Source organism: Scyliorhinus canicula, chromosome 9 (assembly GCF_902713615.1).
Source record: "Scyliorhinus canicula chromosome 9, sScyCan1.1, whole genome shotgun sequence".
Taxonomy (NCBI): Eukaryota; Metazoa; Chordata; class Chondrichthyes; order Carcharhiniformes; family Scyliorhinidae; genus Scyliorhinus; species Scyliorhinus canicula.
This window is the reverse complement of record NC_052154.1, coordinates 151,591,078-151,609,670: the sequence shown is the minus strand read 5'-3', so window position 1 is coordinate 151,609,670 and position 18,593 is coordinate 151,591,078. Positions and strand designations below refer to the sequence as shown.

At 44.5% G+C, this 18,593-nt stretch overlaps 1 protein-coding gene across 13 annotated transcripts in view; it reads right to left on the bottom strand.

Moving 5' to 3' along the window:
• Positions 1–1,716: 1,716 nt before the first annotated feature.
• Positions 1,717–18,593, bottom strand: part of LOC119971787 (liprin-beta-2-like) — a 354,279-nt gene continuing 337,402 nt past the window's right edge. For all 13 annotated transcript variants that reach the window (XM_038807902.1, XM_038807904.1, XM_038807906.1 and 10 more), the window contains 7 exons: positions 17,878–18,028; positions 16,997–17,108; positions 13,718–13,806; positions 12,365–12,487; positions 11,405–11,530; positions 7,582–7,770; positions 1,717–3,440 (listed from right to left, as the gene is read on the bottom strand). In XM_038807902.1, coding sequence (XP_038663830.1) covers positions 3,240–3,440; positions 7,582–7,770; positions 11,405–11,530; positions 12,365–12,487; positions 13,718–13,806; positions 16,997–17,108; positions 17,878–18,028 — 991 coding nt within the window. In that variant the 3' untranslated portion in view covers positions 1,717–3,239. The remainder of the gene's footprint in view (positions 3,441–7,581; positions 7,771–11,404; positions 11,531–12,364; positions 12,488–13,717; positions 13,807–16,996; positions 17,109–17,877; positions 18,029–18,593) is intronic.

The following is an 18,593-nucleotide window of genomic DNA, read 5'->3' as shown; positions in this document are numbered from 1 at the left end:
CAATTAATTTTATTTTTTGAGTTTAGAGTACCCAATTTTCACTATTTACCATGATCTCTGAAACCAATTAAGTCATGACTGAATCCTTTTGGATGCACAGGGAGTGCGTGCCAGTGAGATTAATTTTGCATTGTGCTAGTAAAGAGCTGCCATTAGTTAAACTGAGGGCCAAATGGCCACAATCTGTATTGAAATCATCTGATTCTCTGAAACGCTCAACACATCTGAGGTCAATCGCTCCTAAGTATTATTTCGATAAAGCTATTAACCCAGTCAGAGTCTAAAATAGCGGAGAGATTTGGTGCAAGTGTTTGAAGAAGGGTGGCTGGTTCGCGTTTCTAACCTCTGCATGGGAACATTTCTCAAACTGTCAAAGTTCAGCAACTTCTGTGAAAACATTTTACCACCAAGAATTGAGACAGAAAGTCAGCAAATCAACGGGGGCGATGTAGAGGTGAATACGGCCAAAGGTCAAATCAGCCGGAACATCTTAAAAGATGATATTGTTTATCGCACAGAAAGTTACTTGACCCATCAGATCTGCGCCGGTGTTTATGGTTTGTTCCTATCTCGCTTCATTGCACCAATCAGCATAAGCTTCTATTCTATATACTCACCCAACTGGCCTCTCATTCCCAAAGACCACACCCACTCCTGCCACAAACACAAAATGAAACAAAATAAAACTTGCCAATAAAAATCTCTTTATTTGCAATTTTGTAAAAACAAAATTAGAGCATTTTATATAGTTCTTAAAATCAGAGATTTCCCAATAATGAGCTTTTAAAAAATAAACTCTAAGAATTTATTGGTGGCATTGAGAAAGGATATAAACTTGATAGGCTCAGTTCTACAAATTGCCAGCCCAACATTCAGCACTTTCTAATCTCCCTCTGTGCAAGGTGGGCCCACTTTCAAGCTGTGCATTTATCTCCCCAGCCATCAATACTGTCAGAATTTGGTGGGGAGGAAAGATGCAAGAGGTGCGAAGCTTGAAAATCCACCCTCCCTGACTTTAAACCTCGTATCAGATTTCCCCAACCTATTCTGAAGAAATGGGACAGTTACAACAGTCACTCTGACGGCAAGACATGTCAAACTGAATTCAGACTCTGATGTGGAAGAAAATGGCGAACCTCTCATGGCAGGGTTCTGTTTTCGCTGACATTTCCCCAAATCTTAATGATTAATATATAGCTGGTACAATGCCTTTCCAAATTGGCTTTCAATGATACCCGTTTCCCATCCCAAACAGCCAAAACCCATCCTGAAGTGGAACTATTTGGAAAGGAGTCATTCTCATCTACTGTTCCTTTGGGGTAATCTCTCTGCCATACAAGAGTCACAATTAAGCTATACAGAGCCATAGATCTCGAGGTTCACCATTGTCCTGACGCTAACCTTGATGTTTCAGCGATAGAACAGTACATTCATTCATATGCGACCCTAAACACTGGATCATCCCATGACCAAACAAACCATGATGTGGAGATGCCGGCGTTGGACTGGGGTGAGCACAGTAAGAAGTCTTACAACACCAGGTTAAAGTCCAACAGGTTTGTTTCAAACACGAGCTTTCGGAGCACGGCTCCTTCTTCAGGTGAAATGTTCAGGTTCACCTGAAGAAGGAGCCGTGCTCCGAAAGCTCGTGTTTGAAACAAACCTGTTGGACTTTAACCTGGTGTTGTAAGACTTCTTACCAAACAAACCATGGCATTTTTCCTGCCTACTGCTTGACAAGTGGGTCTAGCTGTGGCTCACAGACATCATGCTGCATGGTTCAATGTATGTCCCACAGACTAACTGCTCCCGCAAAACTTTGGACTCAACACGATGGAGCCCAACCTCATTGCTTTCTGCTTGTATCATCTTTCTGCTGGACTAACTAAACCTGCCTTACGGTTCAGGATAAATATTTAATCAAAAAGCACAAGTCTACATTAAAAACAAAATTGGGGAGAATTTGTGAACCAGCACCGCCAAAATGGAGAAGTACATGGAGGGAAAATGGGTGGTGTGTGGGCAGCAACTTAGTGTGCCCTGTGTGGCTTTCCCACATTTCATTTGATTTGGCCTGTACTTGGAGCACCAAATTTGCATCACCAGCCGACAGGAAAACATGTGACAGAGGTCAACAACAAAGTGACAATCCTAACAGGGGTAGAGATCACTCATGAATTGACTTGTGAACTGGCAGGTTACATCACACCTGGCAGCAGGAGCGTGGAGACAGAGGTGTTCTTCTCTTTAACCGTCTAATAGCTTCCTATGCTTACTTCCCCCCCCCCCCCCCCCCCCACCACTGTATTTCCTAGTTTTATAGAAACGTTTTAACTTAACAATACTAGCAGTTTAAGAAAGTGGCAAATATCATGGATTAAGAGAACACACGCATGAGGGAGAACATTGTACAGACACATGGCACCCAGTAATGAGATGCTGACAGTTCATTTGCTCCTACACTGGGAAGGGGCTGTATTAATCGATGTTGTTCTCATGCTGCGCACACCAGGATTCCAAAGGCCTGTTACCCACGATTGCTGGCCTGTTCATTCTAATGTATGAGGTACATTTGTTTTGTACCCTCCCATGCTAGATACCCATTCAGGCAACTAATCCATCGGACGTGCACTTGGGAGGTCAAACTCTATTAAATGATCCCTGGACATCAGACTCCATTTCCTGAGAATCACCTTGGCATACCCCCATTGTGGCATAAAATGGCCCCCATTCAATTGGACCTCGTTTAGTGTTGAATACCAAGCGGGAACGTAACATCGCTTCCTTTCCAAATTATAAATATAAAATACATACATTGCGTGTAAATATTAAAACACATTTTATACAGATTTCAACCCTCTAAAATTACACAATATGAAAAGATTATCGATACAATTCCTCATTCCGAAAAATATATTTCCACTGATTCTGTACAAGTGAAATGGTTTAGTGAACACACACACTTCTCTTCACTTGGAGTTACTGTGCAAATGCCGGGTTAAAGGAGGCGGCTGCATTTTTGCATCACGGTAAACCACCACGTTGTTATTTATCCGTCACCAAACCGTCGATCGGATGGTTAAATCGTTACTTTGGCTTGAGCTTTCTGGATGATTCCTCCAGAGTTGTGTTAGTAGATTAGCGAGTGATGCCATGCCCAGTGCTTCACTGTCCTGCGAGGTTATCAAACTTTTATCATTTTACAATCCTGGCTTGCTGGGATCTCCCACTGAGGCGGATCAGCACTTCAGATTCCCCACCTGCTCCAGTCTGCTCAAGTCCCTGTCCGCCATAACCTTCTTCACTTTGTAGCCCCCGCAGTTCCTCTGGGAACCATTGGCTGCTGGATGAATTGTGCCTGGGGGACAAAGATAATCGTTCGACTCGTCGAGCTTCTTCTTCCTCAGATTTCCGAAATGTGAAAAGCCGAGCTTCTTTGGCTAGAATGAGAGAGAGAGAGAGAGAGAGAGAGAGGAGGTCAGTATACAGTTCAAGGTAAAACCGCCATCAAATTAGATAGCACTCTCTCGCTACTGAGACCGAGAGTTCAAGCCTGACTCCATAAATTTGAACATGTTATCAAGGCTGACAATCCCATTGGAATACTGTCAGAGGTGCTACCTTTCCAGTGAGACATCAAACCAGGCCCTGTCTGTCCTCTCGAGGAGACCTAAAATGTTCCTTGGTCTTATTCAAAGTGCAGGGGAGCTCTGCCCAGAGTCTGGGCCAATATTTACTCCTCAACCAACATCAAAAACATATATTGCCTGGTTGTTATCACATTTCTATTTGCGGGAGCTTGCTTTGTAATTCCCTTTGTATTCCCTGCATTACAACAGAGACTAGACTTCAAAAGTGCTTCCATTAGTTGCAAAGCTCTTTTGGACAATTGTAAGATTGCAAAAGGTGCTACATAAATGCAAGTTCTTTCTTTCAGTAAATAATGGGATTCTGAATCTGTAAGTAAAGATTAAAATCGCCTCATTTCAATTTCTGTCACTTAGAAACATAGAAGAAATAACAAAGACTGTCTGGTAATTTCAGCCAGTCCTACCCAATTGTGAGATTTTGTATTATCACATCTTACAGTTTAGTTGTTGATTCTATCAGCTCGCAGAGTCTAGGCATGTGCACGGTGGTATCAGATTTTAAAAACATTTCTGCACTATAGAACATTGATTGAATTTGGTCTGGTCACTGTTTTAAGCCCCGTGACCACAGTGGTTGAGATGAATAGCAAATAGCAATGATGCATTAAAGTGGAATCAGGATAAACATGAAGGAGAAAGGAATAGAAAGGTTTGCAGATAGGGTAGATGAAATCTGGTGAGAGGAGGTTCATGTGGAGCATGAACACAGCAGGGGCCAGATGGGCCAAATGGCCTGTTTCTGCACTGCAATTAATTTATGATTGGCTTGGCTAGAACTAAGAAACCCAAAGGCCACCAGGAATGGGGTTTCGGGCCTCACCTATGTCTAAGGATGCAGAAAGCGTCCGTCTCACATCCACGGGGCCAATGTCTCTTGGAAAAAGGACAACATAAGGGTCCCTTGTCTCACCCGCAAGTGAACTCCAACAACAGCTTTCATTCATACAGTGCTGTTAACGTAGTAAAACATCCCAAATTGCTTCACAACGACCAACAATTCACAGAAAAAGCTATTAAGACAGATGACCAAAAGATAGTTCAGAGGTTGATGTTAAGAAGCGGAGAGAGGTAGAGAAGCAGAGAGATTTAGGGAGGGTACTCCAGAGCTTAGGCCATAGCCAGCCAGCTGAAGACACGATCACAATAATGAAATGATTAACATTTGAGATTTTCATTAGGACAGAATTTCATAGAATTATCATAGAATCTACAGTGCAGAAGGAGGCCATTCGGCCCATCGAGTCTGCACCGGCTCTTGGAAAGAGCACCCTATCCAAGGTCAACACCTCCACCCAGTCGCCATAACCTCACCCAATATTAAGGGCAATTTTGCACACCAAGGGCAATTTATCATGGCCAATCCACCTAACCTGCACATCGTTGGACTGTGGGAGGAAACCGGAGCACCCGGGGGAAACCCACGCACACACGGGGAGGATGTGCAGACTCCACACAGACAGTGTCCCAAGCCGGAATCGAACCTGGGACCCTGGAGCTGTGAAGCAACTGTGCTATCCACAATGCTACTGTGCTGCCCAGAATTGAAGAGGTGGCAGAAGGTTGTAACGCTGCAGGAGGTTACAGATATACGGAGAGATGAGGTCATGGAAGGATTTGACAACGTGAGGTGTTGCAGGTTCAGGAGACAAGGGGTGAACAGAGAGGCAAAGAGCAAATGGGCACTTGGTGTGTGAAAAGTGCAGCAGTCTTGGATGAGCCCAAGTTTATAGAGGTTGAGAGGTTGCAAGATGGGAGGCTGGAAAGGGGAGCACTTAAACATACAAGTTTGGAAGTAAGGAAGGTGTGTGGCTGCAGGTTTCATAAGATGATAGAGGGCTGGTGGGACGGAGGAGTGTGTTAATGGAGTCCATTACCTCGACAATTGAGTGAGGATGGGGTTTGGTGGGGGCAGCAAGGAGAACCACTCCTACTGCTCATAGCTTCATAGAACAATAAACTCTACCTATAAAGTTGGTGGCCATTGAAGAGTTCTGGGTGGGATAGCTCTACTTTGCTCATTTGTTAAAACAAAGTCTTTCAGCAAGCATTAAGCCCCCAAGTTAATATATTCAAGGACCAACAATTCACAGAAAAAGCTATTAAGACAGGTGACCAAAAGATACTAACTGGGGCGCAATTCTCCCAAAGGGAGACAAAGTGCCGACGCCGGAGTGAAAACCGGAGTATTTCACTCTGGCGTCGGAGGTCGCTCCTCGCCCCCTATTCTCCCATCCCCAGGGGGCTAGGAGTGGCGGCGCGTCAATTACGCGCGCCGGGCCTTGACGCCCGCGTCAAAGCGGCACCGCGTAAATGACGTCACCCGCGCATGCGCACATTGGCCAGCGCCAACCCACTCATGCGCGTTGCCGTCCTCCTCGCGGGCGCCCCGCAAGACATATTGGAGTGATCTTGTAGGGCGGCGGAGGGAAAAGAGTGCGTCTTTTAGAGACGCCGGCCCGACGATCGGTGGGCACCAATCGCAGGCCAGATCCCTCCTGAGCGCCCCCCTGGTGCCCGATCCTCCCTCCACCCCCCACAGGCCCCACACGCAATGTTCGCGTGCTGTTCACGCCGGCAGAGACCAAGTGTGGTTGGCGCCGTCGGATTGGGCAGGCCACTCGGCCCATCCGGGCCGGAGAATCGCCGCTCGACCGTTAGAAACGGCGTGCGGCGATTCTCCGAGCGGCCTGTCTTAAAACGTGACACGCCATTTTGAGGGGGGGTGGGAGAATCGCGTGTGGGTGCCAGGGCAGCATGCCGTGAATCGCCCGACACTCCCGCAATTCTCCCACTCGGCGTGGGGGGGTCGGAAAATCGCGCCCTAACTGTTGCCGGGACAGCAAAATAATGATCTCCATGAATTCAGCACGCAGATCAACACTATCACAGATTGGATGGAGGCCTTTCTACTTCTATATTTGTACACTTAGCATTTGATTTACCCAAAAGGCGAGCCCAAGATATACCAATTTCTATAATTCTATCGCCATGTGGAGATCTCATCAAATCTGGGGAGGCAGTGGCGTACTGGTATTGTCACTGGACTAGTAATCCAGAGACCCAAAGTAGTGCTCTGGGTGCCCAGGTTCAAATCCCACCACGGCACATGGTGAAATTGAAATTCAATAAAAATCTGGAATTAAAAGTCTAATGATGACCATGAAACCACTGTCGATTGTCGTAAAAACCCATCTAGTTCACCAATTTCCTTTAGGGAAGGAAATCTGCTGTCCTTCCCTGGTCTGGCGTACATGTGACCCCAGAGCCACAGCAATGTGGTTAACTCTTAACTGCCCCCTTGAGGGAAGTTATAGATGGACAATAAATGCTGGCACAGCTTGCGACGCTCAGGTCCCATGACGAATAAGAAAAAAATCCAGTTGAGTGTCAAGTTCAACGGAAGCAAGGTGGTTCAATTAATATATAGAACAAGGGTGTGAACACATTGGGCTTCCCCCCTTCACCCCCAATTGGGGTTTGGGTGTTGCTGACAAGGCCATCATTTATTGTCCATAATTAGCTGCTTCTTGAGAAGGTGGTGGTGAGCCTCCTTCTTGAACCACTGGAATCCAGGTGTTGTAGGCACACCCACACTGCTATTAGGAGAATACCAAGATTTTGACACAGTGAAGGAATAGCAGAATCAGTTTCAAGTCAGCATGGTGTGGGGCTTGGAGGAGAACTTGCAGGTGGTGGTGTTCCCATGTAACTGCTGCCCTACTCCTTCTGGGTGGGGAGATGCTTGGTGAATCACTGCAATGGATCTCGAATATGGCACACACTGCTGCCACTGTGAATGTGGCAGAAATAACCCAAATAAACTCAACAACTAGTCATATTGAACCAGAGTTACTAGATAACATGATTTGATTCTAACATCCACCCCATAGAGCGAGGTGGTAGGTGTGGCAGAGCAGGATTGTGTACCTACCCGCACTTTCGCTGTGGTGTTCAGGGGTATGTAACTGCTTGACTCGATTAACTCTCTCTTCTCATGTTGAGCCTCTGGACCAATCAACAGGTTGAAGTGTGTGGTTAGGTGTCGTCGAAGTAACGTCTTCTGAGGTGGGATATTGAGAAGCAAAGCCATTGTCTCAGAATTAAAGCGTGGCTCTAATATCTACACCAAAAACAAAAGAAATGGGTTAAAGACACACATTACATTCTAACCTTCATTCACAACACTGGGGGGGGGGCGGGTTGGTTACCATATTGGAGAATTTTAGTATAAGAGGATTGAGAGCAGTTTAGAATACGGCAAAGGAGAGCCAAGGGATTGATTAAGAGGAAAATAGAGTACCAGGGTAAGCTTGCAGGTAACATAAAAATTGACTCTAAAGTTTCTATAGGTACGTAACGAGAAAAAGCTTGGTGAGGACAAATGTAGGTCCCTTACAGTCAGAAACAGGAGAATTTATAATAGGGAACAAAAAAATTGGTTGACCAACTAAATACATACTTTGTTCTGTCTTCACAAAGGAGCACAGTAAGAAGTCTGACAACACCAGGTTAAAGTCCAACATGTTTATTTCGAATCACTAGCTTTCGGAGGGCACAACGATGCCCTCATATAAACGGGATATGGCGTTTGACTCATCGATCGACAGTACCAACGCGCCACAGCAAAAAACACACCGACCTCCTCAGAAGACAAACACGGGACACAACTGACAGAGTACCTACCGTCGTCCAGTACTTTCCTGGAGCGGAGAAACTACAACATATTCTTCAGAGCTGTCAACACATCATCGATGAAGCTGGACATCTTGCCAAGGTCATCCCCACACCCCCACTACTTGCCTTCAAACAACCCCGTAACCTCACACAAACCATTGTTTGCAGCAGATTACCCAGCCTTCAGGAGAACAGTAACCACAACACCATACAACCCTGCCATGGCAATCTCTGCAAGATGTGCCAGATCATCGACATGGGTACCACCATTACACGCGAGACCACCACCCACCAGGTACGTGGTACATACTAGTGTGACTCTACCTTATACGCTGCAGGAAAGGATGTCCCGAAGTGTGGTACTTTGGCGAGACCATGCAGACACTGTGACAATGGATGAACGGACATCGCACGACAATTGACAGGCAGGAGTGTTCTCTTCCAGTCGGGGAACACTTCAGCAGTCAAGGGCATTCAGCCTCTGATCTTCGAGTAAGCGTTCTCCAAGGCGGCCTTCAGGATGTGCGACAATGCAGAATCGCCAAGCAGAAACTTACAGCCAAGTTCCGCACACGAGTACGGCCTCAATCGGGACCTTGGATTCATGTTGCATTACATTCACCTCCCACCATCTGGCATGGGCTTGCAAAATCCTACCAACTGCCCTGGTTTGAGACAATTCACACCCTCTTTAACCTGTGATTATTCCCCTCACCAGTTGCTCCATCTGGACCTGTAAAGACTTAATTACCTGCAAAGACTAGCATTCAAAGTATCGTCTTGCATCATTGACTTTGTCTATATGTATGTTTCTGGAACCCACCACTTCATTCACCTGAGGAAGGAGCTGCGCTCCGAAAGCTAGTGATTCGAAACAAACCTGCTAGACTTTAACCTGGTGTTGCAAGACTTCTTACTCTGCTCATCCCAGTCCAGTGCCGGCATCTCTACATCTTCAGAAAGGAGGACGCAAATAACACACCAGAAATGTTGGGGAGCACAGGGTTTAATGAGAGGGAGAAGCTGAAGGAAATCAGTATTAGTAGCGAAATGGTGTTGGGAAAACTATGATATTGAACGCCGATAAATCCTGAAGGCCTGATAATCTACATCCCGCAGTACTTAAGGAAGTGACCCGAGAAAGTGGATGCATTGGCAGTCATCATCCAAAATTCTATACACTCTGGAACAGTTCCTATAGATTGGAGGGTAGCTAATGTAACCCCACTATTCAAAAAGGGAGGTAAAGAGAAATTAGAGAATTATAGACCAGTCAGCCTGATGTCGGTATTAGGTAAAATTCTAGAATTGCTGATCATTTTATAGCAAATCAACTTGGAAAACAGTGGTAGAATCTAACTGAGTCAGCATGGATTTATGAAAGGGAAATCATGATCGACAAATCTATTGGATGTGGTTTATTTGGACCTTCGGGAGGCTTTTGACAAGTACCACATACGAGATTAGCATGTAAAATTTAAGCTAATAGGATTGGGGCTAGTGTATTGAGATGGTGAGAAAACAAGAAAGAGAGTCAGAATAAATTGGTCTTTTCCTGAATGGCAGGCAGTGAGCAGTAGGCTACAGCAGGGATCAGTGCCAGGTCCCCAGCTATTCACAATATATACTAATCATTTAGATGAGGGAACTAAATGTAATATCTCCAAATCTGCAGATGACACAAAGCTGGATGGGTTGGTGAGGTATGAGCAGCATACAGAGATGCTTCAGTGTGGTTTGGACAAGTTGAGTGAGTGGGCAAACACATTGCAGATGCAGTATGCCTGGATAAATGTGAGGTTATCCCTTTTGGTAGCAAAAACAGGAAGATTATCTGAATAGTTACAAAATAAGAGGGGAATGCGCAACGCGACCTGGGAGTCCTCGTATACCAGTCACCGAAGGTAAGCATGCAGGTGCAGCAGGCTGTAAAGAAGGCAAATAGTATATTGGCCTTTATAGTGAGGGAATTCAAGTACAGGGGCAGGGATGTCTTGCTGCAATTGTACAGAGCCTTGGTGAGGCCACACCGGGAATATTTTTTGGTCTCCTTATCTGAGGAAGGATGTCCGTGCTATTGAGGGAGTGTAGAGAAGGTTTCTGATTCCTGGGATGGCGGGACTGACGTATGAAGAGAGGTAGAGTCGGTTAGGATTATATTCGCTGGAGTTCAGAAGAATGAGGGGAAATCGCACAGAAACTTATAGAATTCTAACAGGACTAGACAGGGTAGATGCAGGAAGGATGTTCCCAATGGTAGAGGTGTCCAGAACCAGGGGACACAGTTTAAGGATACGGACTAAACTTTTAGGGCTGAGAACAGGAGTAATTTCCTCCCCCAGAGAGTGGTAAACCCGGGAAATACGCTACCATAGGAAGCAGTTAAGGCCAAACCATTGCATGTTTTCAAGAAGGAGTTGAATATAGCTCTTGGGGTTAAAGGGATCAAAGATATGGGGGAAAGCGGGAACAGGTTACAGAGCTGGATGATCAGCCATGATCAAATTGAATGGTACAGCAGGCTCGAAGCACTGAATGGCCTTCACCTGCTCCTATTTTCTATGTTCCTATAATAATTACCAGCATCATATTTACTGCCCTTTGCAGAGCCCGTGTAAAATCTTGATTTTAAAATTCCCATCTTCGTTTTCAAATCCTTTCATGGCCTTGCCTCTCCATATCTTTGTAACCTCCTCCAACCTCACAATCCTTGGAGGTATCTGCACTCCTCTCTTGCATATTCCTGATTTTAATTGCTCAACCACTGGTGACTATGCCTTCCGCTCCTTGGGCCCTGAGCTTTGAAGTTCCCTCTCGAAGCCTCCCTATCGCTCGCTCTCATCCTTTTTAAAACACCCCTTTAAAACCTTCTTTGACACAAGTAGTAGCTTAGTGCCAAATTTTGACTGATAACTTTCCCGTTAAGTACCTTGGAATGTTTTACTATTTTTAATGCACCATATCCATAAAAGATACCTTTATTGTTCAGAGCCAATATCTGTCTAAAAACAGTGTACATCATTTGCCACTGACAATGAGGGGATTTGTTTAACAACAGATGTTTGAAATGACACACTTACAAGAAGACCACCATGCACGCCACTCCCACGAAGGTTTGGCGCATATTCCGCGAGATCCACCGACCTCAGCCATTCCATCACACGATGGTTTGACCACTGGACCACATCAGATGGAGAGGTTTGATTCTGATTACAAAAGAAAATATTTATTAAACCTTGAAATCTTAAAAGTTCTTCAGTTGTTAGAATCTTAAAGAAGCGATTTTCTCCAAATAATTCCTGAGAACTTCAACATCTTGTGTGTCTTTTGTGAGAGAGAATTTGTTTAAACAGTAAGTGCTGATAACAGAACCAAGTGGGGGGGGGGGGGGGGGGGGGGGGGGGGGGCTGGAAATGAGAATAGTAAAAGAGAGCCTGATATCACCACACCGAATATGTCCCACAGACATCAAAATAATAATTTGTTTTTAGATCTCAGTTGAGGGAAATATTGGCCGAGACATTGAGTAGAACTCACGTTCCTTCCTTTGAAATAGTGGCTTGGAACCATTTACGTCTACCTGAGAAGGTAGATGGAGACTCGGTTTGATGCCCCATCTCAAAGACGTCACCTCTGACGATGCAGTACTCCCCCAGTACTGCTCTGGGAGTGTCAGTCGAGATTTTGTGCTTAAGTCTCTCAGGTGGGGCTCCAACCCATGACCATCTGTCTGATTCAGAGGTGAGCTTGCTATCCACTGAACCACGGCTGAGTCACCCACCTCACAGGTCATGAAAGTTGAGTGGATGGGGATATGTGAAGATGTAACCCTGGAGAGTTTGGATGGGAGGAATTAGAGAAGACTGCACTTAAGATGAGTGGGACCAAATTATAGCCTTGAGAATCAATATGCCATTCCCCCAGTCAGATTGCTCTATCTGCGCTGTACCTAGATAATGTTTCCCACCAAAGCCTCTGTCCACACTCTCCACCTTTCATTCAAGATTGTCCTCACCAACGACTGACAAGGAACTCCTTACCTCATCGGAAGGCCTACGTCGAAGGCAGTTGGGGTGGAACTTGTTGGCATGTAGTACATGAATGGCACACTTGATACTCAGATGATGCAGCTGGCTGGTAACTTTTAGAAACAAGAGATCGTTCTGCAAAAGAGAGAGAACTCTTCATGCTCATTCCAATATCAGAGCTTTGTTAGCTTGTTCACCTTCCTGCTCACAGTGCATTTTATGGAACAAGCTCCACAGTGGCAGCTTGCAAATCAGTGTAGTCAAGCACCGTGGGAGAAGGATCGGAGACTGACCATTACATGGATTCCCAGTGGAAGTAAGTTTTCCTTAATTGTTATGGCATTTAAGGTTTGACATGACGATCTGGATCTACAGGCCTGTTGGCAACAGGACAAGTTGAAAAGGCTATTAATGACATGCCCGATACTTGTCTCCAGAAATATTTGCAGAGTATGGAAAAGAAAGAATGTAATGCTGAACCTTTAATAGATGGGCCTCCATTGATGGGTGATATGACAAATACTGAATTAATTTTAGGGGCTGATTTAGCACAGTGGGCTAAATAGCTGGCTTGTAAAGCAGACCAAGGCCAGCAGCGCGGGTTCAATTCCCGTACCAGCCTCCCGAGGGGATGACGAGGGGCTTTTCACAGTAACTTCATTTGAAGCCTACTTGTGACAATAAGCGATTTTCATTCATTTCATTCAGAGAATCACACAATAGGATGGAGAGCAAGGCCTTGGAGTGGATGCAGAGAGGATTCATTAAAATGATACCAGGAATGAAGGACTTCTGTGCAGAGACTGGAGAAGTTGGAGCTGTTCTCCTTGGAGCAGAGAAGGTAAAGGGGAAATTTAACTGAGGTGGCTAAAATTATACAGAGTTTTGATACGAGTAAATAACTGGTTGCCATTGGTAGCAGAGTCAGCAACCAGTGGACACAGATCATTGGCTAAAGAACCAGAGCGGGGATGAGAAGAAATGTTTTTACACAGTTGTTGCGATCAGAAAAGTGCTGCCTGAAAGGATTATGAAAGCAGAAACAAGAGCAAATTCTAAAATACTTGGAACGGGATGAAAAAACAAACTTGAACTCTAAAGGAGCCATTAATACAGTCAAACATCCAAAGGAGCATCGCAGGAGCAAATATCAAACAAAATTTTGACAGCGAATCACATATCTAGATATTAAGCCAGGTAACCAAAGGCCTATCAAAGCAATATGTTAGTAGCAGAACACTGGATTAAACTACACTTTGCACATCATGCAGGTAGTGCAGCACTTAAACCTTCAATTCAGAGAAGTTTAGATCTCGCCTTATAATCTGATTATCACAAGTTTCTTATCCCAGTGAGCCAACTCACCACAGTCAAGTACTGGAGGACTCTCCCATCCACCCTGGCTTCATTGAATTGGTCTTTGTATTGAGGTAAGCCTATGTCATCAAGCCAACCTGAGAACAAGGCAAGACAAGAGTGTGAAAGGAGACGAATGCAGTTTAACTGCCTGATGCAAGCAACACAAACCAAATTAAACACTTTGCTGCCTCGCGCTATCATTCCTTTTACCAGTTAATCTCTCGTTCCCTCTTGCCTGACTCTTTCCCGCCCTCGCCACTGCTGAAAAGGTGTTCATCTTAACATCTTTCAGTTCAGGTCAAAGCTCAATTTGAAAATTCAACTCTGTCCCTCTCTCCCTAGATGGTACCATGCCTGTTGAATACTTCCAGCGTTTTCTGTTTGCATCCCAAAGCCGAACCATCTAATTTTATTTTCTTCTTACATGACATGACTGTGCAGAATAACGAAGCTGTGGCCATGGTGTCGAACCTCTCCAAAGTAGGGTGGGTTCTCCCAAGCCACATGCAAAAAGAAAGCACCTTCAAAGTTATGCCTTCCTTCCGGCACATCACAAACTCTATGCAAATAAACTACATTTGCGTTCCATTACTTGTTTGTTAACGAGCTGTTATATCAGTGTCCAAAATTTTGCAGCGGGGCCAACAGTCTCAGCCCAGTGCAATAGTTACTGTTGTTGTCATAGTTACTATCACCTTTGTCACAGGAGAGCTACACAAAATTAGTGGATGGGGGGGGGGGGGGCTAAATTAGTATTGGTTTGAAATGGGCATCGACAAATGTAATGCCCAAATTACAACTACGGCTGATATTCAATCCTGCTCAGATGGGCTTGTAAATCGAGGGGACAAATTTACCCCCAAGATGTAATGAATTTAAGAACCATGGGTTTCACGGTCTCAGAAGGAGGATTGTACGCTTGAATCCATCTCTGGTCCTGGGCATGACTGAAGATGGGTTTAGCAAAGCAGTAGAATGGTGCCAACTGAGGGTGGCCCATTTGACACAGGAGAAATTAGAATGGTAGCTGGACAGGATGGTGGGCCTGTATTCAAACGAGACAAGTAACACTAGAGATGCCATAACATTTTATTCAGCCTGGGTGCAGTATGACAAGGGGAACAGTAGCATCGTAGTTTTGTGGTTTAGTGATCTGGAGACTTGGACAAATGGTCCAGAGTCACAAGTTCAGTTCTCACCACATCTGCGAGGAATTTAAATTTAGTTCATTAAATAAATCTGGAATAAAAGATTAGGATCAGTAATGGTGATCATCAAACTACAGGATTGTTGTAAAAATCTATCTGGTTGGCTAATCTTTTTTAGAGAAGGAGATTTGCTGACCATGTACGTGATTTCTGACCCCTCTGGAATGTGGTTGGCTCGGAATACCCTAACAAGCCACTCAGCTGTGTTAAAGAGGGACTTCTATTTGGCAAAGTTCACTTGTGAGTGCTAAAGCAGACTTACTTCACATACAAACCACAGACTCTTTGTCCTAATTGTCAATGCTGGCGGTTATACTCCACACAAGCTCCTTCCAACTTTTAATTGCTCCTTTTCAGATTGTACATTTATCCCTTTCCTTCCAGTATCACACATGTATGCAATAAGCCTCCCTCTGCTTCAAATATCTAAGTAGCACCACCCAGTTCAAAGGGGAGTCAAGCCTGAATGGGCGTACATCACCATGAAAAACTGGGATGTCAGGTGCTGTAAGTGTCCATTGAAAAGAGGAACAAAGGGATTGGGAATACAAATGCAAAATGGCTAAAATTAGGTTATCATATTAAAAGCAATACAAGCACCTAGGGTTCATTTCTAGAGGGATAGAATTGAAAAATAGAAAGATTCTGGTATATGTGAAAATGCCTTGAATAAAGATATTTTTTAAGAAAAAGAAAAATAGAAAGATTAACCACATTTGGGAGTACTGGTTGCCATGTTATGAAAAAGGATGAAGTAGCACTCGAGAAAGTGCAAAAAAAGAAGATTCTCAATGGTGATACCAGAACTGAGAGGTTATATACCCACCAGGAAAATGTGAACAGGCTGAGTCGCTTTTTTCTTGATAAAAGGCTGTACTCCAATCTAAAGCAAATGGTTCTGTATGTTTTCTTTTAAAGTAATTTTCAATTATTTAAATCAGGTTACTCACAAGGGGTGGTGGACTGATGCTGGGGCGGCAAATGAATGATTAGTCAAGCTGCATCAAGTATCACTCTTAAATATATAATGGAAAACTGCTTAAATCAGTTTTTTTTCAAAACGTCACTATCCAAAAGGTTTCTGGGATGCACTGGTTCATGACAGATTTTGCATACGGCAGTATGTAAATTAGTTTGAGCAGAAACTTGAAAAACACACTTCTCAAAACCAGCAGCCTTTTCATTGAATCATAGAATAGTTAGAGGCCATTGGGCCCATCGAACCAGGGCAGCTCTCAACAGAAACAATTTAGCTAGTCCCAATCCCTTGCCATTTCCCCACACCCGCCAATGTTTTTCCTTCAGGTGTTTGCATCTTTTGTAAGCCATGATAGGAACTGCCTCCATCAAACTCTCAGGCAGTGTATTCCAGGTCCCAACCACTCGCTGAATAAAAAAGTTTTTCCTTCATGTTGCTTTTGATTCTTTTCCCAATCATTCTAAATCAGTGCTTTCTGGTAGTTGGCCTTCCCTCCAATTTCTCCAGCCGCCCCGCCCCTCATGATTTTGAACACCTCCCATCAAACCACTTCTCAACCTTCTCTTCTCCAATGATCTGGGCATCGCTAACAAAGCAGCATTTGTTACCCATCTCCAACTCCCCTTTGAACTGGGTGGCTTCCTGGGCCATTTCAGAGGGCAGTTCAGAGTCAACCACATTGCTGTGGGTCTGGAGTCACATGAAGACAGAGTTAGGATGTGAATATCAAATTAGTGAACCAGATGGGTTTTTTGCAACAATCAACAATAATATCATGGTGAGACTAACTTTATATTTCAGGTTTACTGATTGAATTTAGACACCATCAAGTGCAATGATGGGATTTGAATCCAGGACCCTAGAACCTGCTCCTCTGGGTTACTAGTCCAGTGACATTATGACTACAGCACTGTCTCCCTCTTACTTCATCCACATAACTGAACCATGGAACCATCCTAATGAATCTTTTCTTCACCGTCTCTCTCTAAAGCATCTTTCCATTTTGGATACAATTTTTGACAGGATCACCGGCTGCACCCAAAGTGGAAACTCGACCCTTGATCGAAGTTATCCTCTCACACCATGGATTGTACTTACGTGTTACCCAGATATGGTCCAGCTTCCCTGGGCTGTCGTTCTGTCCATTACTGACCATCTTCTGCAGCACCTGGATTTTTTTCCTGTGCAGTGGATGTTTGATTCCAAGCTCCTGCATTCAAAAATGATCAAAACAATATATATTCAAAAGATTAAATGAAAAGAACTTCCATTTATATAGTGTCGTTAATGATCTCGGGGTGTCCCAAAGCTCTTTACATACAATTATGTACTTTTTGAAGAGTAATCAATTTGTGCACAGCAAGCTCCCACAAACCCACAGCAACATGCCACGACCAGACTATCTGGTTCAGTAGTGTTGACTGAGGGACGAATGTTGGCCAGGACACCAGAGAGAGAACTCTGCTCTTCTTTGAGATAGGGCTGTGGATTTATTTTTTGCATCCATCTGAGGTGGTAGACAGGGTCCTAGTTTAACATTTCATCTGAAAAACAGCCCCATAGAATCTATAGAATAGAATCCATTGAATCTCTACAGTGCAGAAGGAGGCCATTTGGCCCATCAGGTCTGCACGGACCCTCTGAAAGAGCACTCTACATATGTCCACTCCTCCACCCTACCCCCGTAACCTCTCACTTTGATCATGGCCAATACACCTATCCTGCACATCTTTGGATTGTGGGAGAAAACGAGCACCCGGAGGAAACCCAAGCAGACAAAGGGAGAGCATGCAAACTCGACATGGAGTGACCCAAAGCCGGAATTGGACATGGGTCCCTGGCATTGGGAGGCATCTGATAGTGCAGCACTTCCTTGCACTGGAGTGTCAGCCTAGTTTATATGCTCGAGTGGGGCTTGAACCCAGAAACTTTTTGGGCGATGAAGTTAGTATTTCTTCAGATTATGGCTTATGACTTACCTTCTCAAGCTCCTGAGGTGTTGCCGATAACAGCGTCTGTCCAGAAGTGACCCACTGCCTAGCCAAAGCCACATACTGACTAAGCCCACAGTCCTGGAGCCAAGTGCAAACCTGCTCCGTTGTCCACTGAGAAAAAGGTGCATTCGGGTCTCTGAAAAATTTAGTAGAAGCTTTAAGGTACAATCGTGTAAAAGTGGAATATTCCGGCTCATGCACAAGCCAGCCAACTTCTTACCATTAATCAGTCATATTTACTTTACCCAAGCCTGACCATCCAATGGCCATTCCAGTGACTTTCCCTTGGATAGGGACTGAGCATCATTCTCATATCTTGAGTGTTCTGCCTGTAATTTCCCCAACAAAATACATGGCAAGGATGCAAGCTTTCCTGTCTAATATTCGGAAAGTGAGGTCAGAATCTATTCTTCCACTTCTTGCTGTGTATCTCACTTCAGAATGACATACAATCTACTGTGTCGTAACAGGCCATTCAGTCCAACTGGCCTATGTGAATGCTCATACTCCACACAAGCTTTCTCCCATCTTCCTTCACATCTTAGTCCACCAACAAATCATTCTATTCCTTTCTCCCTCATGCATTTATCTTGCATTCCCTCAAAAGCAACTATGCTATTCACCTCAAACATTCCTTGTTCTAGCACATTCCACATTCTCACACTCCCTGGGTGAAAAAGTTTCTTCTGAATTCCCCATTT